Genomic DNA, 26,120 nt, shown 5'->3' with positions numbered 1-26,120 from the left:
GGAATGTTGACTTGTAATGAGAACCTAATCTGGTTTTGAATTTTTTCAGTTTCTAGAAGCAACAAACCTTTAAGTTGCTGAAGAATCTTAAACTGGAAGATCCTCCTATGTCCACTTTTCCTTAGATCTCACAAATTTTCCTGTGTTTGCTCTAAGCATAATTGTTAAACATAGAATTTTAGAGCTAGATGATATTTCAGAGACAGTCTTAGTTCCTGTGCTTGACAAGCAGTTACTAAAACTCAGGAAATGGGTGACTTTCCTGAGGTTACCCAGCTGGTTTGTATAAGCCGGCCACTTATCTTTTTAACAGATTGGATTCTAATATACAGGATGAAGTTGTTTCAGGAAGGACATAATCTATTGACTTTCTGAGACCATTACAGTTTGTTCTTAAACTTAGTTCTGTGATATGCTTCATTCTGTTTTTGTCTTCTTTTTGTAACATATTCAAAGTTTTAGTTTTTCAGCATTAGCAATAGAAAGTTAACTGGACTTTTTTATTTGAAAACTTCTAGTTTGTTTTTATACAGGTATTAAAAAGCATTTTTGTTGCTGTTGGTTACCATCACTCAATCTTTCTAACATTCGTGAACAAACGAAGCAAAGATAGGAAACCTTTCTATTTCAGTTTAATCCTCTCAAGTTTACCTAATAACTCAGTGGGTATACTAATTGAAAAGAAACTTTTTTTTCTTTTTTTTTTTTTTAGGTGTAATCCCTTTCCATGGATTTTCAATGTATGGTAAGTTGGCTTTAAAATAGTCACTGTTTTTTATCACACTTTAGAAAATTAAACATGAAGATCACACTTTATACCGTATCACCCACCCACTTAACAAGTTATTGTGAACATTTTTAAACATTGAGTTTAGTATTTGTTTATATCTCCTATTAAATATTTTAAAAGTAAAGTGTCCTCATAATTTCTCAGATGATGATTGCTTGATGAATTAAAATCAGAACATACTGTGAAAGTGCTTCTGTGTTGATCAGGTACTAATCTGATGGAAACTAGAGATACATGTTAATATTTAGTTCTCATAGGTGGAAAATGAGGTTGCTTAAATTCCCGAATTAATTCTCCTAAGTCTTTTAAACAAATAATAGGTCTGAAAGAATGTGAAGGGAGGGCCAAGACTGAGTTTGAGTCTATGCTTTCTCCAGACTGCTGACATAGACATCAGATTTCACTGAAGGCTTGCACATCCCGAGGGACCATGTGAAAAATGCATGCCTTCCAGCCTCAGGTGTCATTGAATGAGGAATGCAAGAAGCTTAATGAAGATGAGCAAGAGGAAGAATGCTCTATACTCCAATGGATATAATTTTTACATTGTCACACATTGCATATAAACATGTTGAAGAGTGTTGTCACCCCACCTGCTATCTCCCCACCTTTATACTAAACAGAAATACTTTAATGTTTTGCTTTTATAAAAGGAATCAGTGACACATTAACATTTTTCTTTGTAAAAGCCCCTCTTTGTGTTCAGCATCAGACAATAATGGTGAAGGACAGAAGGTTAGATTTTTTAAAACTAGCAGACAATGGGAGGAGTTCAGAAGACCTAGGAACATTGCATTATGCTACCCTTGACGGTGTTAATCACAGGCTTGAATTACAGGGCACTCTGCTTTCTTCTCTTGAGCAACCAAAATTTCATAACATAATACGTAAAATTATAATCACCTTTCAGCACATTTCTCTTTTATAAATATGTGAGGAATTTAAAATAGAAAACCCCAAAAAGGTTAAGAATATAAAGTTTTACATCTAATAATAAAAATGTTAGCCTGTTATCTATTTTATTTCCAACTGTAAGAATTTTTCAAGTAAACAGTTTTTAAAAAGTGAACTTGAGAGATTTGGAGGATATTAATGATGTTATAAAAGCTTAAACCTAATGATTCTTAGGGAACAAAACACATCATTGACTCTGTCTCTGCTTATTCCCATGCTTACTTAAATAGGCGAAGGTTTAATGTTCACTAAGGAATTAAATGATACAAAATGTTTGATACAGAGTTTCTTTATACTATTTTAGAAATGTATGTTAAGCATCCACAAACACCTTAGCAACACCGCTTATTCAGAACTAGTATATTAGAATAATCACCCAAGCATCCTCAAGGACTCCACATAATACTTTACTAATTCAGTTTTAGCTACTGTGTTTCTTAATAATTATATAACTACTTCTCTCATTAAAAAACTGATTCAAAACTTTTTATTTTTAAACTGGCCTTCCCCTCTCCCATTTATGCCAATTAATATAGTTTGATGATTTCACAAAGAAATTCCTATGATACCATATTTAATTGATTAAAAAGATAATGAGCTAATTCATTTTTATGGAAGAAACAAATGGGAAATGTGCTATAAATAAAAAGTAAGCTCATGTAGATTTCTTACATGTCACATATAAAGGACAAAAGCTTTTCCATTTCATAGCTTTATAAGGGAATTCAACAAACCAGTAGTGGTATCTTAAATAATAACCAATTGTAAAGGTTTGCATTATACATGTTTGTTTAAAAAGTGCTGATTTTAAAATTATCTCTTTTATTCCTTCACTGGAAATGATAATTAATGAGTACTGAATCCATAAAATCTTTAGACTCAGATTATAGGTTTTTACATATCAATAACTTTCAAAGTTAAAGGGAAAAAATGCCTAAAAAGGTAAGTAAATTTCAAAGCTTCACTTTGAATTTATAATAATGCCATGTATTTATGCCACATTGCTTTTTCTTAGGTAGTTGCAACTAGAATATGAATTACTCTTTTTAAATGTGTAGAATACATTAATTTGGGCTATTTTAACAAATAGCAATTCATTTTGATAGTAGAGTAAGTGTTTAAAGTTAGTTTTAAAATGGAAAGATTTGCCAGTTAGTTTTTAAACGTGTATGTATATAATTTAATTTTTTTCTTTATATATAAAATTAGTTTATTTTTGTAGGTATTTATTTACTCCCCTAAAATTGATTTCTCTCTCTTTTCTTCTTCAGAAAAAGTGAAATCTCGCCCTTGCAATGCTAGCTTTTGATGATTTACTCATCTATAATACTGTGCACTGACATTTATTCCAGATAGTTGAATTTTTATTTTTGTAAGAGTTAAAATTTTTTATCATTTTTTCCTTTCGGTTTTTCAAAAAGAAGTGAGTTGAGTTGGCTTATTGCTTTCCCTGATAATTTAACTGCCTACTGCCAGGGACGGTATTGATGGATTATGGAGCCTGAATTTCTAAATTGTCCATTTTATGTCATAGCTAAAATTACCCAGTAAGTCATTGTGTTTTAAAATTAATATTTAGGTAATGCAGTTTTATGTATCTGCATTATGGATGTGTTCATGCTACATAAAATTCTCAAGGTTTGAAAAGATGAAAAGCATGACCATGTCAGTCCAAAATAATCATGTTGTCACATCAGCATCTGAGATGAGGACTTTTGACATTCAGTTTGGGGATGTCTGATTGAGTTGGCTCACCTGTGTTTAATTGCCAAGAATTGGGTGCAAAGGAAAACTTAATTCAACATTCATTAGAGAAATAAATCCTCTGCCTGAGAGTTGTTTTATTTTAAGTCTATAAAAACTTCTTTGTACAAATGTTGAGATAACACCAGTCTCAAGGACCAGTTATTCTAAACTGTTAATCAAAATTTTTATTTTCTAATTAAATTAGTTGAAGACCGTGATTCTAAATGCTAGTCATAAATCATCTTTTTTAAATTTTTTTTTATTTTCAGCATAACAGTATTCCTTGTTTTTGCACCACACCCAGTGCTCCATGCAATCCGTGCCCTCTCTAATACCCACCACCTGGTTCCCCCAACCTCCCACCCGCCGCCGCTTCAAACCCCTCAGATTGTTTTTCAGAGTCCATAGTCTCTCATTGTTCACCTCCCCTTCCAATTTCCCCCAACTCCCTTCTCCTCTCTAACTCCCCTTGTCCTCCATGTTATTTGTTATGCTCCACAAATAAGTGAAACCATATGATAATTGACTCTCTCTGCTTGACTTATTTCACTCAGCAAATCTCTTCCAGTCCCATCCATGTCGCTACAAAAGTTGGGTATTCATCCTTTCTGATGGAGGCATAATACTCCATAGTGTATATGGACCACATCTTCCTTATCCATCCGTCCGTTGAAGGGCATCTTGGTTCTTTCCACAGTTTGGCGACCGTGGCCATTGCTGCTATAAACATTGGGGGTACAGATGGCCCTTCTTTTCACTACATCTCTATCTTTGGGGTAAATACCCAGTAGTGCAATGACAGGGTCATAGGGAAGTTCTATTTTTAATTTCTTGAGGAATCTCCACACTGTTCTCCAAAGTGGCTGCACCAACTTGTACTCCCATCAGCAGTGGAAGAGCGTTCCCCTTTCTCCACATCCCCTCCAACACATGTTGTTACCTATCTTGCTAATTTTGGCCATTCTAGCTGGTGTAAGGTGATATCTCAATGTGGTTTTAATTTGAATCTCCCTGATGGCTAGTGATGATGAACATTTTTTCATGTGTCTGATAGCCATTTGTATGTCTTCATTGGAGAAGTGTCTGTTCATATCTTCTGCCCATTTTTTGATATGATTATCTGTTTTGTGTGTGTTGAGTTTGAGGAGTTCTTTATAGATCCTGGATGATTCTTTATATGGAAAACCCAAAAGACTCCACCCCCAAACTACTAGAACTCATACAGTAATTCAGTAACGTGGCAGGATACAAAGTCAATGTACAGAAATCAGTGGCTTTCTTATACACTAACAATGAAAATACAGAAAGGGAAATTAGAGAATCGATTCCATTTACTATAGCACCAAGAACCATAAGATACCTGGGAATAAACCTAACCAAAGAGGTAAAGGAACTGTACTCGAGGAACTACAGAACACTCATGAAAGAAATTGAAGAAGACACAAAAAGATGGAAGACCATTCCATGCTCTTGGATCGGAAGAATAAACGTTGTTAAAATGTCTATACTGCCTAGAGCAATCTATACTTTTAATGCCATTCCGATAAAAATTCCACCGGTATTTTTCAAAGAGCTGGAGCAAATAATCCAAAAATTTGTATGGAACCAGAAGAGACCCCGAATCGCTAAGGAAATGTTGAAAAACAAAAATAAAACTGGCGGCATCACTACCTTGAAATCACTACCTGATTTCAAGCTTTACTACAAAGCTGTGATCACCAAGACAGTGTGGTACTGGCATAAAAACAGACACATAGACCAGTGGAACAGAGTAGAAAGCCCAGATATGGACCCTCAACTCTACGGTCAAATAATCTTTGACAAAACAGGAAAAAATATACAGTGGAAAAAAGACAGTCTCTTCAATAAATGGTGCTGGGAAAACTGGACAGCTATATGTAAGAGAATGAAACTCGACCATTCTCTTACACCGTACACAAAGATAAACTCAAAATGGATAAAAGGCCTCACTGTGAGGCAGGAATCCATCAGAATCCTAGAGGAGAACGTAGGCAGTAACCCCTTCGATATCAGCCACAGCAACTTCTTTCAAGATACGTCTCCAAAGGCAAAGGAAACAAAAGCGAAAATAAACTTTTGGGACTTCATCAAAATCAAAAGCTTCTGCACAGCAAAGGAAACAGTCAAGAAAACAAAGAGGCAACCCACAGAATGGGAGAAGATATTTGCAAATGACAGTACAGACAAAAGGTTGATATCCAGGATCCATAAATCATCTTATATTTTACTTACCTCACTTCCAAAATAAAAAATTTTGAAAAACCTTCTGCATCCTTTGTGGAACAAAGTGAAAATGAATGACCTCCGTCTCACTTTCTTACTATTTCAGTTTAAAAAAGAGAGACTTGACTTTACATAGTCTTTTAAAGTTACTTTGAACTTTAATATCCCTCTATATGTAATTCCACTGTGTCATTCCATTAAGTTGGGTTTATGGTAGTTTTTAATTACCCCTTTCTTTATCATTTTTAAGGACTGAACTTTTTACATGTGTATTTATTTCCTTTTCAACATGGAAAAACAATATATGTGATTTTAAACTTGTCTTTGAATGAATATTACTGTAAAATATTTATTCTTTCATGTTTCATTAACTTATTTTCTCAAAATGTAATAGTTCTGCGGTGTTATTGATTAATTTCTTTATTCTTTCAGTTGCACCACTTTGTTTTCTCTACCATGAACCTTCCAAATTGTATCAGATATTCCGTGAGATGTATGTGCGTTTTTTCTTCAGACTCCATTCCATCTCTTCTCATCCTTCTGTAAGTTCATAAAAATTGGATCAAATTTGACTCTAATCTGTTTCCTTTCCTTAAGGAAAAGTCTCCTACTCAGTTAAATTGTAAAGCAGCAAATTTTAATTTGTAATGTCAAGCAGCATATTTCTACAAAATAAGTGAAATTAAAGCGAAGAAGAAATTGATATTTAAATATTTTTGGTGATAATTAGGAGGGAAAAGGGCGTTTATCAATTGCACTTACATTGTCTTTTGTCTGTTAACTGAGAAAACATATAAAAATGTCTTTATTATTCACTTTGGCAAGGATGCCTACCCTCTTTGAACGCTGATGTCCTCATCTAGGAAATGAGATTAGTATGTTTCTCTAGGGCTATAGACTGCCAGGGTAGCACTTGGCTCATGGTGGCTGTTCAGTAAATAAATGACTGCTGTTTTTATTACTATTGTTGTGATTGTCATCTATTAATGAAAATCCAACATTTATTTGTCACTTATTTTTCAATTTCATATTTGACTAATTATCAGTTACCATACTAGATAATTTCTTTGTGTTCAGTAGATAGCTCCGTTGACCTCTAAGAGGAACCTACTGGGAGTCGAACTTTTTTTTTTCTTAAGATTTTATTTATTTACTTGACAGACAAAGTTCACAAGTAGGCAGAGAGGCAGGCAGAGAGAGAGAGGGAAGCAGGCTCCCCACTAAGCAGAGAGCCCGATGCGGAGCTCAATCCCAGGACCCTGGGATCATGACCTGAGCTGAAGGCAGAGGCCTGAACCCATTGAGCCACTCAGGCACCCCGGGAGTCAAACATTTTTATCTATTTTATGTTGGCTGGTCCTCTATCACATCTTTTTTTCCACCCATGAGCCTGAATAAAAAGAGTATTTTACTTTCATTATACTTTTTCACCTTTGGGCCTGCTCTGGTCCACCGGTGGTGAACTCAGCTGACTCTCCAGAAGAAACACTAAATGGGAATGTATCAGGGCTACCAGATTTCCCTGAAGAGAATACTCTGTCACTACTATTAAATTAAATCACTTTTCTTTATCTCCCACAGTTTAACCCTGTGTATTCCTAGTCCACCTCCCTCTGTCTCCACCTTTGCTCTCCTACATTGCTGGTAAAAGTTGACAAGTAACAGAAATCCAGGGTTTCTCCAATGAACAAATGAAGCACCACCCATTATCTTTGGGGGGTTTCCAGTTCTCTGAAACAACTTGAGTTAGTGCTTATCTTATATTAATTTCTAGTGTAATCAGAAATATATAAATAATTCTGTTTTCTAATAACCTTATTTTTAGTCTCAGATTTCTTACTCCCATATCTGTATCATTTTATGCTTTAGAGTTAAAAAAAATTTTTTAACTGGCTGCCCAGGATACACCCACAGTGTTTTCCTTGTTCAGAGCACTGAAGCTTGACATCCAGCAACCCTGTATACTCCTCCTCTACCTCCATGCTGACCCTGAGGTGTCCTTTTTCAGTGAATTGGTTGGGCCAGCCCTGCATCTTGCCCTTTCTTTATTCAATGGAATAGACTTACAGGCGGTCAGCTCCTTTTCTGGCTTGTAGCCAGACTGAACTATTTGGAACCATGCCAGCCCTTTTTTTCCTTAGAAACTCACAAAGAGGATTCAGACTTCCTCACAAAGATCCCTGAGGAATGCTGAGGTACAAGAAAGACTTTATTCAGAGTCGTCAAGTAATAAACGCACTTGAAAAACCATCTGCTTCAATTGGTTACTTTTTGTCCTCTACAAATGATGCCCTTATAAAAAGTAGATTTTTATATATAGATAGAAAGATAGAGCTTTATACTAAGGTAATCAGGCATTCTTGTTTGATAACTTCCTGGTGCAAGTTTCAAACAGTCATTGGTCAGTCTTCCCCTGAGAATAGATTTCAAAGAAAGAGTGAAAAAAAGCAGGAAATATTTTTCTGGATGGGTGAGGCAGCTGAAAGGGAAGGGACTTATGGAGGGAGAGAGTAAAGGGTGTGGGCATAATACAAAGAAATACCTGGAAACTGGAATGTATCCAGAAAAAACTGGTTTGCTGGACATAAGTGATAATACAGGGCTTACAGAGTAGCAGGTTTTCTATAAAATGATGTTTTCCTTGGACTCTCTGAATATTATACACCAGGTTATATGGGGATCCTATTGTGTTAAAAAGGAGGCTCCTTAGCATACCTATAATAGTAAGAGGGGGAAAAATGTATCTTTAAACAAAGTATTGGAGATCATTAGAGCATTTCCTGTTTTTTACTTTTCGACAATATAAAAATATGTTGATAATTTTTTCCTCGTTTCTATTTGAATAATTTATTGTCAGAGTTAATTTTTAAATGGTAAAATATGTATTTCTCTTGTGTTTTCTTATTATATCCAGGGTATTGTGTCCCTCTGTTTGCTGTTTGAAACTCTTCTTCAGACCTATCTCCCTCAGCTCTTCTATCATCTACGAGAAATTGGGGCTCAACCGTGAGTGCCTTTCTCTCCTAATTAAAGAATAGATTGACATCAGAAGGTACTATTATATCACTTGAAAGCATACAATGTAAAGATACAACAATTCTTTAGGGAAATTAAACTAACAATTTCTCCAATAAAACACAGATTATCAAGTAATAGAGTGTAGCTCTATGTTGTGCCAAAAATTCTCAGAAGAACTTCCAAAATCCTAATGAATTCTTATTTGCTGGGATTTTTGTGCCTGGTAGAAGGATCACCAAAATGAGCTGATTTCTATTCAAAAGGAAAGGTATTGCCAAAATTGAGAAAAAAGTTTTGAACACAAATACTATGTAAGAAATGTGATAATACTAAAATTAAGTCATTTTAGGCTAAGTTTACCAGAGAACAACTTAATGAAAGCTATATAGGTTAAAGTTTGCTTTTTTGTTCAAGGAAACTGTATCAGTTACCTAGTAATGATTGTACACTGTGATTATCTTGTTCCAGAAGTTTGAATATTTGTTCGTTTATCTCAGTATGAGTTATCAGTGAACATGTAGGTACGGTACCTCTGGGCTTCAATATTATTGGTCCCTTCTCTTTGTTTAAAATAACAATGTCTAAGGCAACAGAAGTTTCTAAATGATTTATTAATGTTTTGTCACTGTCTTCCCCTCTGTGAAACCAGTTTCCCCTATTGGCAGGGCATATTTGAAAGTAGCATTAACTCTTTGAGATCACAAATGTAGTTAATAGGAAATGCAGTAGTTTAGTATTGATTTCTCCATACTTGAATCCACATCAAGTGGATGGATGGATTGGGTGGATGGATGGATGGATGGAGGGATGGATGAGTGGGTGAGTTTAAAAGACAGGCCAGGACTTGAATTCTATCTACTAAGCCGTATAATCCTGATGAAGTTATTTAATTCATCTAAGTCTGAATTTCTTTCTTTAAATCAAGATAATTCAACTTCCTCATCTTTAAAATCAAGAGAATTCCTACCTCATGAGGTTGTTTCAATAGTCAAGGATTTTATACATACATACATATGTATGTGTGTATATATATGTAAATAAAATAAAATTTTATACATATATGTATACTTTCTCTAAAGCACATCTTAGATCTTGAATGTCAGACATCTTAGATCTTAGAAATACCTTTTATAAAACAATACCTCATTTCATCCATTGATAATACTGAGATTATACTCTTTCCTTTGTAGCCATTAAAAAACAAGATTCTGTTAATGATTAAGATGATAAAAACAAGAATGTGGCAGAAATATTTTATATTGCACATAAGTCTTTTTTTCTTAAACTTGTAGTAAATTGGCTTCTGTTTTACTCTTGTGCAATGGATATTTGTATATAATGAAGCTTTACTAGGATGAAGACATTTAGTTTACTGCTTAAAACTAAAGTCCTGATTTTTTTTTTTTTGGCCAATTTATACTCTTTAATCATGAAAACGGAACACATTTATTTCAATGACTTACAGCAAACATTAAAATTCTTATGTAGAAGAAAGCGTAAAAATGTAATTGTCAAGCTAGAAATCAATTTCTCATAGGCTTTTATGAATTAAAACTGATGCTGTTGAAGGTTTTTAATTAGAATTTAATTTCTTTAATAGATAATAAGACTGTTGAGGTTATCTGTTTCTTCTTGAATAAGCTTTAGTACTTTGTTCATATAATCTAAGTTATATTTATGGACATAAAGTTATTCATAATATTCCCTAAATATTCTTAATTAATCTTTTAATATCTAGAGAATCACAGTGACAACACCTCTCTCATTCTTGAGATTGATATTTATATCTTCTCTCTTTTTTCTTGTTTGGCTAGAGCTTTATTAATTTTATTCTTCTTTGAAAGAAACATGTTTTGGTTTTCTTTGATTTTCTTTGATTTTCTCTATTGTTCTTCTGTCTTCAATTTCACTGATTTATGCTTTTATATTTATTATTTCCTTCCTTATGTTTGCCTTAGGTTTATTTTGCTCTTGTTTTCTTGTTTAAGTTTAAAGATCGTTAGTTTGAGACCTTTCTTCTTTTCTAATATAAGGAATATTATTATAAATTGCCTTCAAAGCACCACATTACCTCCACGCAGCAAATTTTGATATGTTGTGTTTTCATTTTAATTCAATTCACAATGTTTTTTCCTTTCTTTCTTTTTCTTTCTTCCTTCCTTCCTTCCTTCCTTGCTTCCTTCCTTTCTTTCAAGAGAAAGAGAACGTGTGTGGGAGGGGCATAGGGAGTGGGCAGAGAGAGAAAGAGAATTTCAAGCAGACTCCCCCCACACCCCCACCCAGCACAGAGCCTGTTGCAGGGCTCCATCTCACAACCCTGAGATCATGACCTGAGCCAAAATCAAGAGTCAGGTACTTAACTGACTGAGCCACCCAGGCGCCCCTTGAAGTGTTTCTAAATTTCGCTTGTGACTTTCTCTTTGATCATGGGTTATATAGAAGTGTGTTGTCTAATTTCCAAATATTTGGAAAGTTATGAAACCTTTCTATTATTGATTTCTATTTTAATTATGTTGTAATTAGATGACATGCTTCATGAGATTTCAATTTTTTAAATGTGCTGAAGTTTGTTTTATGGCCCAGAATATGTTCTGTCTTGGTGACTATTCCAAGTACGCTTAAAAAGAATTCATATTCTACTGGTATTCAGCAGAATGTTCTGTAAATGGCAACATAGTCAAGTTTTTGATAATATTGAAGCCTTCTATAGACTTATTAATTTTCTGTCTACTTTCTCTATTAATTATTGAGAAAGAAATGTCTCCAGTTATTAATGGGAGTGTGTCTATTTCTTCCTTCATTGCTATATATGTTTTTACTTCATGCATTAGAAGCTCTGTTTTTAGAAGAACTGGTCCCTTTATCATTATTTAATGTTTTTATTCCTGGTAATAAATCTACTGCATTTGATATAGCCATCCCAGCTTTCTTTCAATTATAATTCATATGTCCTTTTGGTTTTAGTGTATTGATTATCGATTTCTTTATTTTCTAAGTGGCTTTCTTGTCAAAAGTATAGCTGGGCCTTCCAGTACAGCAATTTGTCTTTTTAATTGTTGTGTTTATTCCATTTATATTTATAATTGATTTTATTGATTAAAGTAATAGCAATTAATATCATCTACTATCTTGGTAGACATTTTCTATTTGTTTTTTGAAAGATTGTACTTATTTACTAACACAGAGAGTGAGAGGGAACAAGCAGGGGGAGTGGCAAGAAGAGGGAAAGGGAGAAGCAGGCTCCGCACTGAGTAGAGAGCCCAGTTCAGCAAGTTCGTTCCCAGGGCCCTGAGATCATGACCTGAGCTGAAGGCAGACACTTAGCCAACTGAACCACCCAGGCGCCCCTATTTGTCTTTTTTATTCTATTTTTCCTCTTTTCCTGCCTGCTTTTGAACCGAGTATTTTTTATTCCATTTTATCTCTACTATTGGATTATTATTTATACCTTTCTTAAACCATTGTTTTGATAGATGCCTGTCTTAGTTCATTCAGTCTGCTATAACAAATTACCATAAACTGTGTAGCTTATAAACTACTGAAACAGTTCCCACAGTTCTGAAAACTGAAAGTCTAAGATCAGGGTGATAGAGCATGGTTGAGTTCTAGTTCTACTGAGCCTAGTCTTCTAGGCTGCAGACTGCCAACTTCTTATTGTATTCTTACATGGTGGAGAGCAGAGAAGAGAAACTTAACTCTGTCATGATTCTTATGAAGGCACTAAGCCCAACCCTGAATGCTTCATTCTCTAACTATCTCATTTCACTTACCACCCAAAGACCCTCCCTCTTTGACTACTCCCCATGACACTGGGGGGGTAGGTCTTGGTTTGGGTTTTTTTTTTGTTGTTGTTGTTGTTTTTTTTTATTTGAGAGAGAGAGAGAGAATGAGAGAGAGAGAGCATGAGAGGGGGAAGGTCTGAGGGAGAAGCAGACCCCCCCCAGCAGGGATCCCCATGCGGGACTTATCAGCAGACTCCAGGATCATGCCCTGAGCTGAAGGCGGTCACTCAACAAATTGAGCCACCCAGGCACCCTGGGGGTAGGTTTCAACATGAATGGGGGGCTGGTGGAATGACGGGAAACTTTTAGTCCATAACAATGTCTTAGGGCTCACACTATACATTTTTTAATTAATCACATTCTACCTTCAAATAAACTCCCTGGATGGCTTTACTGGTAAATTCTGCCAAACATTTCAGGAAAAATGTTTTTTCTCTTTGTCTTTAGTTCTCAGCAGTTTAATTAGGATGTATCTGTAAATATTTTTTCCTGCACCATACTTACTTTCCTTTTCTTCTAGGATTCCAGTGATACAAATGTTGAAACTTGTGGTCTCATTCCAGAGGTCCCTGAAACTCTACTCATTTTATTTTCAATCCATTTTACTCTTCTAATTAGATACTTTCTGTTGATCTATATTCAAATTCAATGTTTCTTTTCTCTGTCATTACCATTTTGCTATTGGATCTATCCAGTGAAGGTTGTTTTTTGTTTTGTTTTTGTTATTGTATTTTTCAGTTGTAAAGTTTCCATTTGGTTCTTAACTCATAGAACTGTGCCTTAATAAGGGTAAATTTTACTCCCTATAAATTATACCTCAATAAACTATTTCCAAGAAACTAATTCTGCATTATATATGGGTGGAGCACAGTGTGTGGTGCTGTTGTTCTAATAACACGCCATGAGGGATCCAGTAAAATGAAACTGGATGACATTAATAACTTAGACTTAAAAGTCAAATGATCTTTTTAAATTTAAAATATCTGGTAGCCAAAACTTTCTTCAGCATTTATAAACAGATACTCTTAAAACCAACCAAAAAGTTTAATTTGTCAATATTACTCTCTGCATGTACTTTGTTATATTAGAATAATAGTTATCTAGTCTTGAGGAATTTCTGAAAACCTAGGGGTATTTTTCGGTCTTAAGAGAATTAATACCACATTAACAATGGCAATCTCCAGGTCCCGTTCTCTTGCTTTAAGAAAATAGCACAGATATTTACCTATGTAATATTGTAACAGCTCCAGCAAAGAGTTTGCCTAGCACCTCTCAGGGGCAATCGAGTGATGTTTAGATGCTAATAGATAGTACAGAGTTCATTTCCTGATTGCAGAGAGAAATTATTATTATAACATAACCTACTTATAAGTAATGAGATCCCATATCTCTTGGGTTTTGGCAGGGGGTTTGTTTGTCGTTTTTTGCAAAATCAGTTGAATTTTCTGGTTGACCTTTCAGAGTTCTGATAACCTCCCATTAAAATGGAGGGTTTGAAGTCAGAAATCTAGTTTTAAGGTCCTTTATAGCTTTAAAACTATTTTTCTTTATCTTCAAAGACTCCTGCCTGTTTTATTTTATTCATACTATGTAGCCGTTTGACTAAAAAATATAGGCATATAATGCATTGAATTGGAAAAGCGTACAGCTAGCAAGCACTTGTTCAAGCATTTTGAATAAAAATTCAAATAATCATGATTCCAACTGTTAAGAACTATTGACTCTTAAGACCACCTCATTGATACCTAATGAGTTCAGACCCTAAAAACAGAACATAGAAGTGAGTTTTCTGAAAGCTGAACTATATAACACAGCAGGTCAAATTTTTCCTCTTAATATGTCGAGACCAATAATTTGAAGACTCATGGTTTCTCACCATTACCCTTCTGCAGCTTTTAAGAGGGCGTGTGAAATTTAAAATCAGGTGATTTCTAAGCCTTACAGAGAAGTTACCTGAACAGTAGAATTGGTTGGCTCTTCTGATACTGCCTTTTTGTAAGAAGAAAAGCCCCTGTTAAGAAGCATTTTCTTTTTTCTTTGCTTACAGACTTCGCATATCCTTTAAGTGGATGGTTCGAGCTTTCTCTGGATACTTAGCTACAGATCAACTCCTGCTTTTGTGGGATAGAATCCTAGGATACAACTCTCTGGAAATTCTTGCTGGTAATAAGTGCTTGTTTGTAAAACACATGTTTCTATAATAAAGCCCTTTTCCTTTCTAACTTTCATCATCTGTAACTGCAGTTTGAGTCTATAGTTATCTGTCATTTCTAATTCATAAATATTTAATAGCTTTGTCTGCCTTAGAAAACAAGTACTGAAGTTCTAAGATCGAGATACTTCTCTGTACCTTCCCAACACTAGTGTGTTCCTTGTCTTTCTTTCTTTGCTCCCAGGAAAGTCCATTTCTCTTCCCTCATTTCTAGTTGAGCCAGAACTTTCTATACCTCTGTGACGTCCATGCGGCAGGTTGTATACTCCATTTCTGTTCCTGGCTTCCCTGATATCTCTGCGTCTGGGCTGTGCCCCTTCCCAACCACTGCCTAAAATCCACACTGACGTGGAGCCTCCCTACAGAGTGGAAATCTCAGCTCTCCTGGACTTCAGCTTCTACTGAACTCAAGACATTTTCCTTCTTTTTTTTTTTTTTTAAAGATTTTTTATTTATTTATTTATTTGACAGACAGAGATCACAAGTAAGCAGAGAGGAAGGCAGGGGGAGGGGGGGAAGCAGGCTCACCACCAAGCAGGGAGCCCGACTTGGGGCTCGATCCCCCAGGACCCCGGGACCATGACTCGAGCCTAAGGCAGAGGCTTTAACCCACTGAGCCACCCAGGCACCCCAACCTTTTCCTTTTTGCTAACAGTCTCTGACTCCTGGTGGTTGAGTTTCCCCTCTTAGGTATTCTCTTAAGCCAAAAAATATTTTTTTTTTTTTCTAGGAAGCCACAGATTTATCTTTTAGTTATAATTAAGTACTTCTTACAATAGATATACACACAAGACAACTGTATGATAATACATAGGGCACAGATTTCTTGTTAATTATATTACTTTGTTTCTCTTATCCAAAATAGGCTCAGTTATTTTTAATCATTGGGATTATCAGGAAGTTCAGATAAATAGCACAAGGTTTTCACAATAATGGATGGAGAGTAGAAAAGTTGGCAGAGTGCTGGGTCCAACCTTTTCCAGTTGTGTAATATTGAATAAATTATATAACCTGTGTGAGACCTTCATTTTCTTACCTTATACTGATAGCATTGTAAAGACACCTCTCTGGGTTTGTGGAAATAGTGCTTAATTAAAGAAGACCCTTTTCTTGCAGAAGATTCTTTAGGTACCATATTAACATATTCTTGAATGCTGAGAGGTCTAGAATAATTGTATGGCATTTTAAAAAGGAAAATTACAGTAATAATAAAGTGCCAGGAAGATCAATGTCACCCTTGGTATAATCACAGATACCACTCACTGATGTTAATAACTCCTACTATCCTTCTATCTCAATTGGGTTTTAAGCCCACACAGATACGACTTAGGAAAGAAGGGTCTGCCCTCATTTCTCTTGGCTGAATGGCAGTGATACTTATAATCTAGAGGTAGAGGAATCCTAGAGGTCCTCAGGTATGACTCCTTTTAGATGTTTCTGATAGGCAGTTCTCATCCTCTGCTTGTACTCGTCAGTGTTGGAGTCCTTGTCTACCAACATAGCCCATTTCACTTCTGGACAATATACCTTGTTATAATGTACTCCTGTTAAACCGTGGTCATCATCATGTTTTTTCTACTCTTGCCTTTCCCCAAAGCTTCTACTCTCCAAGCTAAGAAGCCTTGTTTTCTGCTACCATTTCTCAGGCAACAGGATTTTAGACTTTCTAGCAAATAAACCTCTTCTGGGTATGTCATAAATTTTGAAGAGTGTTGTGTATAGCTTTTTATATTATTGCAAAAAGATATTAGAGCATGTTAAAGAAGGGGGTTCAGTATAAGAAAGTACCTTCTAATATTAGGATTTTTTAAAACTAGAATGGGCTTTTAACTGTCACCCAAAAGTTAAGAGCTTTTCTACTGGGAAAGAAATGTTGAATTGGAAGAACTTCAAGACCTCTTTCAGTTTAAATTTTCTCACTTTGTGACTTATCACACCCCACTCCCCAGCAAATTCTCAAGTGAGAGAGAAATAAATGAAATGTTGAATAACGCATTTGCTCTAAACTAGTACTCTGCTGTGACTTAATACATTAATAAAAATGTTACTGCTGATAGGTAGAGAAATGCAGTCTGCACTGTTGTACCCATCCCCTTTCCCTGAGTCTTTTTTTAAATCAACAGAGAAGAATTATAGAACATCTAGAAATGGAACTAGACTGGTGGGGACTCCCCTACCATGAATCCAAATAAGGAGCCACGGGTTAGATCATTTCATGTAGGTGCACCCAAATTAGTTTTTATTATTTCAGATGTTTTTGAAATGGATATTTTGGGGCCACCTTTTTTGCTCAAGTTAGTCATTATATAGTCTTTTGAAATTGTTAGTAAATATTACTGGCTTTAATTTTAAATTAATTGGGTCTTTTTAAAAACAGTTTAAAGCATAGGTGTCTTGATGCTTATGATAGAGTTGCTTAGAATTAAAATGATGGGAATAGCTTAAAAAACTACAGGTAAGGGACGCCTGGGTGGCTCAGTGGGTTAAGCCGCTGCCTTCGGCTCAGGACATGATCTCGGAGTCCTGGGATCGAGCCCCGTATTGGGCTCTCTGCTCAGCAGGAAGCCTGCTTCCTCCTCTCTCTCTGCCTGCCTCTCTGCCTGCTTGTGATCTATCAAATAAATAAATAAAATCCTTAAAAAAAAAAAAAAAACTACAGGTAAATGTGAGAGTTTCTGTGTTTCCTGTGAAGCATGATTGCAGCTGAGAATATTACAAAGTGGAGATTTTTACTCCTTGACAAAAAAATGTGTTCTGCGGAAGGGCTGGGCAAATCAAACATGAAGCAGACGCAAAGGAACTTCTGTGATGTGACACCAAGATAAATAAAGGTTATGAGCACATAAGCACTTAGGATGCTGAGGTCAATTAGTGAACTGATCTTTTTTTCCTCCCTCTTATCTACCTTTGGAAAAACAATTTCCCGCTATGTAAAACTCTTTCCTGCTACAGCAGAAAATGTGGCCATCCTGTCAAGCTTTCACCAACTCTCTTAAATCACACATAAAAAAGGAAGTAACAGTCACACAGTCCTTAGCTTCTCAAATGTCCCCATTGTCAAAATGATTCCAGATATTAGGAATCTATAAAGACGTTGCTGGTCCACAGAAATTCTTTTCTTTGATATTCTTATAAATTTAGAAGCTTAGTGACTTTAAAGTGCTTAAGTTTTCTCCTTTTCAGTTAAAAGGTAAATTCTTTGTCCCTGATCTCTTGTATCCCTTGTTACATATTAAATAATCCCAGCTTGATCTGACCTTTTAAATTTTGTTTTACTGCTATCATCTTTTTTTTTCCTCAGAGTTTTCCTAACTAATTACAATGTTGTTGTTTTTTTTGGTTGGTTTTTTTTGTTTTGTTTTGGTTTTGGTTTTGGGGTTTTTTTTGTCAGACTGTCCAAAATCTGTTGTACCCTAGAAAAATGCCTATGTTTCCCAGTCTGGTCTGGTTGCACTCAGTGTCTGTCTGGGGAAATTAAGAGGTCTGGATGCTGACTTCCACTCCTCAGGCACAGCCACCTACCTGTCAGAGCCCAGGGTCACCATAGCATTGTGCTTCAGGCCATCTCTGGAAAACCATTCTGAAGGATAGCAGAGATGACGATTCATAGGAGAGCACCCAGATTTTCATATCAGGGAAGGGTCATTACTACTTACCTTCAATCTCACTAAAGTCATCAGAGTGAATGGTTAGATGTGCAGGCTCCAGAGCCAGGGTTAGTTTTCAATCTATTATTTTCTACCTGTGGGACTCCAAACATGTCCTCCCAACTCACTGGGCCTCCATTTCCATCTTAATATAATGGGGCTAGCAGTGGTACTTAACTCATAGAATTGGAGTGAAAATTATCATTAGCATTATTATTATTCTTCCCATAGTAAAAATGTACTTAAAATACATATGTATATATGTGTGTGTGTGTATATATATGTATCTGGCAATATACATATATATGTATATATATGTGTGTGTGTGTATATATATGTATACATATATATATATATATATTTGCATTAGCTGTGCCATATACTTGGGAGCCAGTCTTTCAATAATTTTGAAGATTCCTTACCATTTATTTCCCAAATTTCAATGACTTATTGGGTAGAGAGGAAACTACCACCACTGGTGATAAAAAAGAAGAAATAAGGGAAGATCAAGAGTTATCTTGAGGCAGCACCATCTCTGGGTCAGGGTACCCACCTCTTACTTGGGTCCTTTTGCTGTTCAGTATGATGCATTCCGTCACATGGGGTTTTATGGCAGATTATGTAGTAAGAAGGATTACACGTTGTCACATGTATATGATGGATATGACAAATATTGGTTTCTACTCCGTGTACATTATTAACCTGTGAGGTGTCCTATGATTTTTTTTCAAAGTTTCAACTTCTTTTTCCTATAGCCAACATTAATATAACTTTCAGGATCAGTCCACAGCAGCTCTCCCCACAGAACTATCCATTTATGACACTCTATGAAAGGCAATGCTGAATATAAAAGTGTAACTATAACAAAATACTAAAAAAATATTTTTTAAGAAAAGGTTTATTATACATGTCTATCAGGACACCTCCTTCATACATACAAAACATAATCTGATGAATTTAAAAATACAGTCTTCATATAACTTCAGAATCCTGTTGCATTAGTAAGAAATACCTGCATCAAAATAAACCTTTATTTATCTGTATTTATTATATTGTATTTGTTATTTATTTATATTTAAAAACTTACAACTTAAGTGATAGGTAGGAAAGAAGCAATTTATAAAATGGCTCTTTTAAGACCACTGAATTTTCCTTTTTTCCAAAACTGTGGACTTTGGTCTATCTAGCCATCAGGCACTCCGTCCTCTAGAGACAACTTCCAGTCCACACGAGGCCTTCGTGCAGAATGCGTGCATGCAGTCATGTAAAGCGCGCGTTCTGAGCTCTCCTGGTGGGGTGTGGGCATCGCAGGCAGTGTGTCAGGCTGTTGAAATAGTGTGCATTCTTTTCCAGTGCTGGCAGCTGCTGTGTTTGCTTTCCGAGCAGTGAACCTGATGGAGGTGACATCACTGGCCGCAGCTGAAGTAAGGATAAGTTTACTCGGAGGGGATGGAAATAGTTCCTGAGAGATTGCCAGGCTCAGGCCCTTTAGTCTCAGATGCATAGGACACACATTACTCATAACCTAATTTTTTAACTCGGTTAAAACCTGTAAGTTCCAATCTAAGTCATAGTAAGTATTCGAAATTCCTTAGTTGAAGACAATCTTCATGTGAAGGAATCACAAACAAGCTTATTACAGGAAACCATTATAACCATTATGGGAAACAAGATACCCAGTAATTTTAGTAGCGACTATTGGGTCTTTGGTTGCATCTTCTTATTATTTTCTTATTATGTATTCTGCTAGAACAAAGAAAAACTATTTGAGAGAGTTAAAGAGCATGCATTCAGATGATACAGTAAAGATACAAGCCTTTTTGGTTATTTTTAATAATGAGTTAATTCTTTAAAGCTGGTTTCTTTTCAATATGTTTTCAGTTGAAACATAGTTCAATTAAATAGTGACTTACCATATTAGTCTATTTGTTATCTCACATAGAAATTTAAATATTACCCCTAAAATAGCTGCCTACATTCTTTGTTTAAAGGGAAGAGGATGTTTATGCATCTTGCAATTGAATAAACATTAGTTCCATCTCCAAATGATTTCCTGAAGCCAGATACTCCGTATACTAGAATAACGGGACCAAGATTCATAATGTACGTTTATTTATAGAAGCAAGTTGAAATGTTAGACCTCTTATAAACTCCTGCTACCTTGTATATTTGAAGAAGGCTCAAGACAAAAGTCCAGGTTGTTTTCTACTGCAGGTTTTAGCATTTTGCCCATGTTCTGACATTAATACGTTCAGAAAAGAGAAGGGAGGTTATAGTTTCTGTACAGATTTAGGACACACATGAAGAACTTAGAGGAGGGGTCAATGCCAGGCTTACATTGCAGTGGTGTTTCTGTTGTGGCTTCCCTTGCCCATTAGAATACTGATATTAATAATCCTTTTTGTTCTTTTGTTTCAGGCAGTTCTTGCTGACCTTTCTACTTTAAAAGTTATGCCTCTTCTTCAAATTTTTCTGTTTGCTACTGTCACCTGATCTTCTTCAAGGTCACTGACAACACATCTAGTTTTTCATTAGAAAATAATCATGAACTATGCAAACTCTGCATAAAACCAAAATGAAACTTTGCATATAAGCCAATAAAGATCATGTTCCCTCTTCAGTTAAACCTAAGTAGTTTTTCACTTTTTGAAACAATAACTCCGCACACCAAATACTGCACTGCATGCTGCTGGTTTTCAAAAGAGAAGCAATAGACATGACTTCTGCTGAATTGAGCATACTATATATATACTCCTGACTTGTAAAAGGCATGTAACAATATATGCAATAAGAACTAAAGATACTGTAATAAACTTGAAGAGGTAATATAGCCTCTGGGACAGTTTTCTGATGTCAGTTTGTAAATTTGTCTCTAGATAATGTATCATTTTGTCTTGTAAATTGCTCTTCGCTCAGAGCCAGGGGTGGAGTAGACTGGGAAGATTTGGAAAAGTTAATGGAATTCAAATGTACTTTGGTGTTCTTAGCGACTTTGTCTCACGGAGATCTTCTAGATCCCTTTCCACTTTATTTCTCCCTGAAAGGTCTCAGTGGCACAGGTCAAAGACAGTTGTCTCCATCGAACAGTATTTTCTTCATCACTTTCTGAAAAAAGAAAATTATGGAGTGATCCCTTCAGACTTCTCAACCTTCCACCTCTTGCTTAGAAGACTTGACCCTGCCGGAGTCTGTTACTTTGGAAGTACGCAAAGAGGACACCCACGGAGTCAATGAAGGGAATGAAAAATCAAAGGCATATCAGCTTTTGCTGAATCTTGGTTTAACAAGATTTACTTCCAGGACAGAGCAGCTGAGAAACTAGCAGTAGGTATGATATAAATTTATTTTAGAACTGAAGACATTATGGCGGGCATCAGCCTTATTTTGGTCTTTACTGTAAATGAAGGGTTTTATTTTCTATCACTTCCTAAAGACCTACCATTTCTGTAATTTGGAATGACAGAATGTGAAAAAAAAAGTCCAAATTCAAGATGCTGATCATTTCAACACAACTTCAAATCAAGACATTGATGCTCTTACTGAATGCCTAGAATTATATTAAGTTTTGTCCAGAAGTATTTTCTGACACTCTTATTTAAAGAGTATATATAAATTAGGTAATGTCGGAGGGTTAGCACAAGACTGCAAGTATGATGGAGTTTGATAGAATTAGTTCTTCATTTGAAAATCTTTATTATATGCTTTATTCATCAGGTACTTATTGAAAACAAAATAATAATTTATGACTCAGTGAATGATTCTTAAGAAGCCACATTTCATTGCTTCTGAAAGTGATTCAGCTATAATCATGCGCTTTGCCGTTGGGTATATGCAAATGCATTTCATCACAAAGATGAGCACACGCCTTTGACTTTCTTCCTTGTTAGAGTTTGAAATGATTAAGGTCAACTGTGTACAGATACACCCATTGTTAGCTTCTTTAAGAGAATATTCATAAACCTTTTTTCAAAGCTCCAATGTAGTGGTCAAGTAGAAAGACTCCAGACTGAGAGTTCTGTCCTAGCAGTGAGTCCCTAGATAATTTAATCTCTCTTATTTACAGCTGAGGGGGTGGAGGGTGTAAGGGGCTGGCAAAAGGAAATTATTGCATTTGTTCTTATTTACCTTTCCAGGTGGAGTAAGACTAAATGAGAAAATATATTTGAAAGTGATTTTTTTTTTAACTGCAAAACACCAAACAAATGTTGTTGGTAATTAATTTTAAATACGACATTTTAAGGCCAAGCGGTAGAAGATACATATGAAAAATGCATAATTTCATTTGCAACTGTCTGACTTTTTTTGATAATTTGAGACTGTGACTATAAAAAAATGAAACCTGGAACATGGCAGAGCAGATCCTTTCATTTGAAACAGGTGGCTCCAGCCAGCAGTTTTGAATCTGAATCCCAAAGCTGCTACACATCTTGCTGCCATCACAAACCCCTCCAGGCCAGGTGCTGCTCTTAATTGCTTGTTAAAATAGTGCATCAAGGGCACTAGGGCTGTCTCGCCCACACGCACCCCCACACACACACCTCTCACCGCACTCCTCACGCTACCCCTCTTGGCTTCCTTCCTCCTGTGTCTTCCTGCGCCACCTCCTACCAACCTCCAAAACCCCCACAAATGTTCTGCTAGTGGTCACGAGAACCCAAGTGACCCGTGTTAACCATGTAAGATTTCATGTAATCTTTCTATCTGCAGCATTCCCACTGACCGTAAAACAGGCTAGTAGACAAATTGTATTTGGCTCTTCTGGAAAACAGTTCACCCACTAATGTAATATGTATGACTTTATATGATGGAAGAGTTTATTGAACAATCTTTCTGATAGAATGTTTTGGTAGTGCAGTGCTCTGGCTAACTGAAATTTCCAGCTGGTCTTAACTGCCTAGCACCCTCTTACACTCCGCAGGTACTTTCTTTTCCTAGTTCAGAGAGAAAATAAAGACCATTAGGTTTGAACCTCCCTCAGCCTTCTGCTTCAAAACTTACCTTTATTCCCTCTATACTTACCTCCTTCCTTCTTCTCTCAGGAAGTGTCTAATCTATTCCTACAGCTTTCTAACTACACTTGGTTTTGTCACTTCCATGCTTAAAAATTCAACAACACCCTACTGCTTCAAGGATAAAGTCCGGGCTCCGTAGCATAGCATGACAGATTCTCCACAGCTGGGGCTTTCTATTCCTAGGCCCCTACTCTGGTCCATTATCCTGTACTTGAGTTTCACCAGGTTACTTGCTCATCTTCAGTCAGCTGTGGCCACGCACTTGTCTCTGCCAGAAGGACTTCCATATTTCAAGGCCCAACTGAAAAATCTCTCTTGTGAAGACACCCTGGAGTCTGTATGTTAGAATTAATTACACCCTTCTCTTTGCTCTCCTAAAACTGCTCATCCACTACTATGGGTGCTTAGAATATTGAGAGACAGTTTTTTGTATACATGTTGATTCTCCGATCACCTTACTCTTTTTTTTTTTTTTAAGATTTATTCATTTACTTGACAGAGATGACAAGTACGCAGAGAGGCAGGTAGAGAGAGAGAGAGAGAGAGAGGAGGAAGCAGGCTCCCCACCGAGCAGAGAGCCCGATGTGGGACTCGATCCCAGGACCTCGAGATCATGACCCGAGCCGAAGGCAGAGGCTTAACCCACTGAGCCACCCAGGCGCCCTCCCATCACCTTATTCTGAAGTCACTTTTCATTACTGGTCCTAAGTATGGAGGATGAAAGAAGAATTTGTTCATTTGTGTTTGTATCCCCTGTTCTAAAAATTGTTGGGGGTCTCCTTTTCTTAAAACATAATTCCTCCTAAGTAGCTACTAGTCTCCCTTTTTATTTGGAGATTTCCACCCCCACCCCTGGTGCCATATGCTTCAGATGAGGCTGACTTCACCCCAGGACCTCTGGGTCCTGCTCAAGCCAGTCACCATGTACCATCCCTCTTGGCCACAGAGATTGCTTCAGGATCAGTGCAAAAATCTAAAAAATGAAGACTGATGAAACTTGATTATAAGACTTTGGTTTAATCTTTTGGGAAAGCTGGGTATAAAAAAGAAAGGATATAGTGTTTGGAGCTGCAGCCTAGAAATGGAAAATGTAAAAAGCTGCTCTCTTGACCTTGTTGATCCGCCAGTCACATCGTACCAATCTGCCCCAGGAGTGTTGTGTTACATGAGCCAAAAGATTCTCTTTGACACAGGATCCTAACTGAAGGTGCAGTCATTTTACATTTTATATGATCCACTACAACATGGATGTCATTAGGTGGTACAGGACTCCTGTCTACACACAGCTGAAACTGGAGGGATTTTTTTTAAACCTTTTTTCAATCAAGACACACCATGACCTTAGAAGGATAAATTCTATGTTCCAGACCTACTGAGCCACCTGAAGTACCTTAAACACATAGTATGTCTCTCGACTTCGGCCCTTTGCCCATGCAGCACCCTCTGCTCAGAATGCCTTCTCTTCCCTCTTTACTGAACTCTTACTTGTACCTCAAAATCCAACTCAGGTGTTGCATCATCAGGGAAGACTGCTTTCTTACGAATTCTCCTCATACCCTAAGTATACATAAGCTATATCATAATCATGTTAGCTTGTCTTTCTTGCACTAGACTATAACTCCCCAAGGCCCACAATGGTTTCTTTTTCAGCTTTATATCTCTAGAACCTCGCATTGTGCTTGCCCCATAGTGGGCTTTAATAAATGTTTATTGAATGAACAGATGAAATTATCTAACCTAATTCACTCATTATACTGAGAAAGAAACTTGCTCAGAGTAATAACTTAACTTGTTCAGTGTCACGCAGCTCTTTTACCCACAAAGTTGATTTGTGGAGTTGCCTCCACAGGGAGAATATCTTCCCTTCCAAAAGGGAAGAATATCTTGAGAGAAGAAAACACTTCATAAACAACTTTATAACACCTTAGCTCACTCAACTTCTTGCATTTAAGTCTATTTTACTAAGGTATAATTTATGTACAGTGAAATATCCATTTTAATTGTACAGTTCTATGAGGTTTAACAAATGTATAGACCCACATCACCATCACACCCACCACCACAATCACTTGTCGTATACGACATTGCCATCATCTGAAACAATTCTCTTTAAGCCCGTTCCCATTTGGTTTCCCATTCAGTTTCCCATTCAGACAACCACTCATCTGCTCTGTCCCCAATTAGACTGGTCCTTTCTAGAAATGCTTATAAACCGCCCTATATAGGTACTCTTGTGTCTGGTTTCTTTACTCAGCGTAATGTCTGAGATTCATCCATGTTGTGTGATTAGTTGTCCATTTCTTTTTCTTATTGAGCAGTGTTTCACTGTATCACTATTTCTTACAGTTTGTTTATCCATTGTTGCTAACGGGCATCCATGTTCTCATACTTTGGTGTATTACGGATACAGCCACTAAAAACATTTGTGTGCAAGCCTTTATGTGGATGTAGATCCTCATTCCTTTTGAGTAAATAAATACATTGGAGTAGACTTACTGAGTCATTCGTGAGCATAAATTTAACTTTCTAAGCAACCTCTAAACCCTCTTCTGAAGTGGTTCTACCATTTTACATTCATACCAGCAGTGTGTAAGCGTTCTGATTGCTCCAAATCCTCACCAACACTTGGTGTTATCATGTTGGTCATTCCGATAGGTGGTTTTACCTTGCATTTCCCTGATTACTAATGACGTTGAGCATCTTTTCATGCTTATT

General features: G+C 36.3%; 1 protein-coding gene across 5 annotated transcripts in view; it reads left to right on the top strand.

The window, feature by feature from the left end:
- Positions 1-21,238, top strand: part of TBC1D19 (TBC1 domain family member 19) — a 155,674-nt gene extending 134,436 nt beyond the window's left edge. For 3 of the 5 annotated variants that reach the window (XM_032853725.1, XM_032853720.1, XM_032853747.1), the window contains 6 exons: positions 713-745; positions 6,167-6,276; positions 8,649-8,740; positions 14,582-14,697; positions 19,747-19,817; positions 20,812-21,238. In XM_032853725.1, the coding sequence (XP_032709616.1) occupies positions 713-745; positions 6,167-6,276; positions 8,649-8,740; positions 14,582-14,697; positions 19,747-19,817; positions 20,812-20,886 (497 nt within the window). In that variant the 3' untranslated portion in view covers positions 20,887-21,238. Of the gene's footprint in view, positions 1-712; positions 746-6,166; positions 6,277-8,648; positions 8,741-13,272; positions 13,324-14,581; positions 14,698-19,746; positions 19,818-20,811 lie in introns of those variants that run through there. The other 2 variants (XM_032853731.1, XM_032853740.1) reach the window with 2 other exon arrangements.
- The last annotated feature ends 4,882 nt before the right edge of the window (positions 21,239-26,120 follow it).

The sequence above is a fragment of the Lontra canadensis genome, unplaced genomic scaffold, assembly GCF_010015895.1.
Source record: "Lontra canadensis isolate GAN:19392208 unplaced genomic scaffold, GSC_riverotter_1.0 scaffold1, whole genome shotgun sequence".
NCBI classification, from domain to species: Eukaryota; Metazoa; Chordata; class Mammalia; order Carnivora; family Mustelidae; genus Lontra; species Lontra canadensis.
The sequence above is the reverse complement of the archived record's forward strand: the minus strand, read 5'-3'. Positions and strand labels throughout refer to the sequence as shown.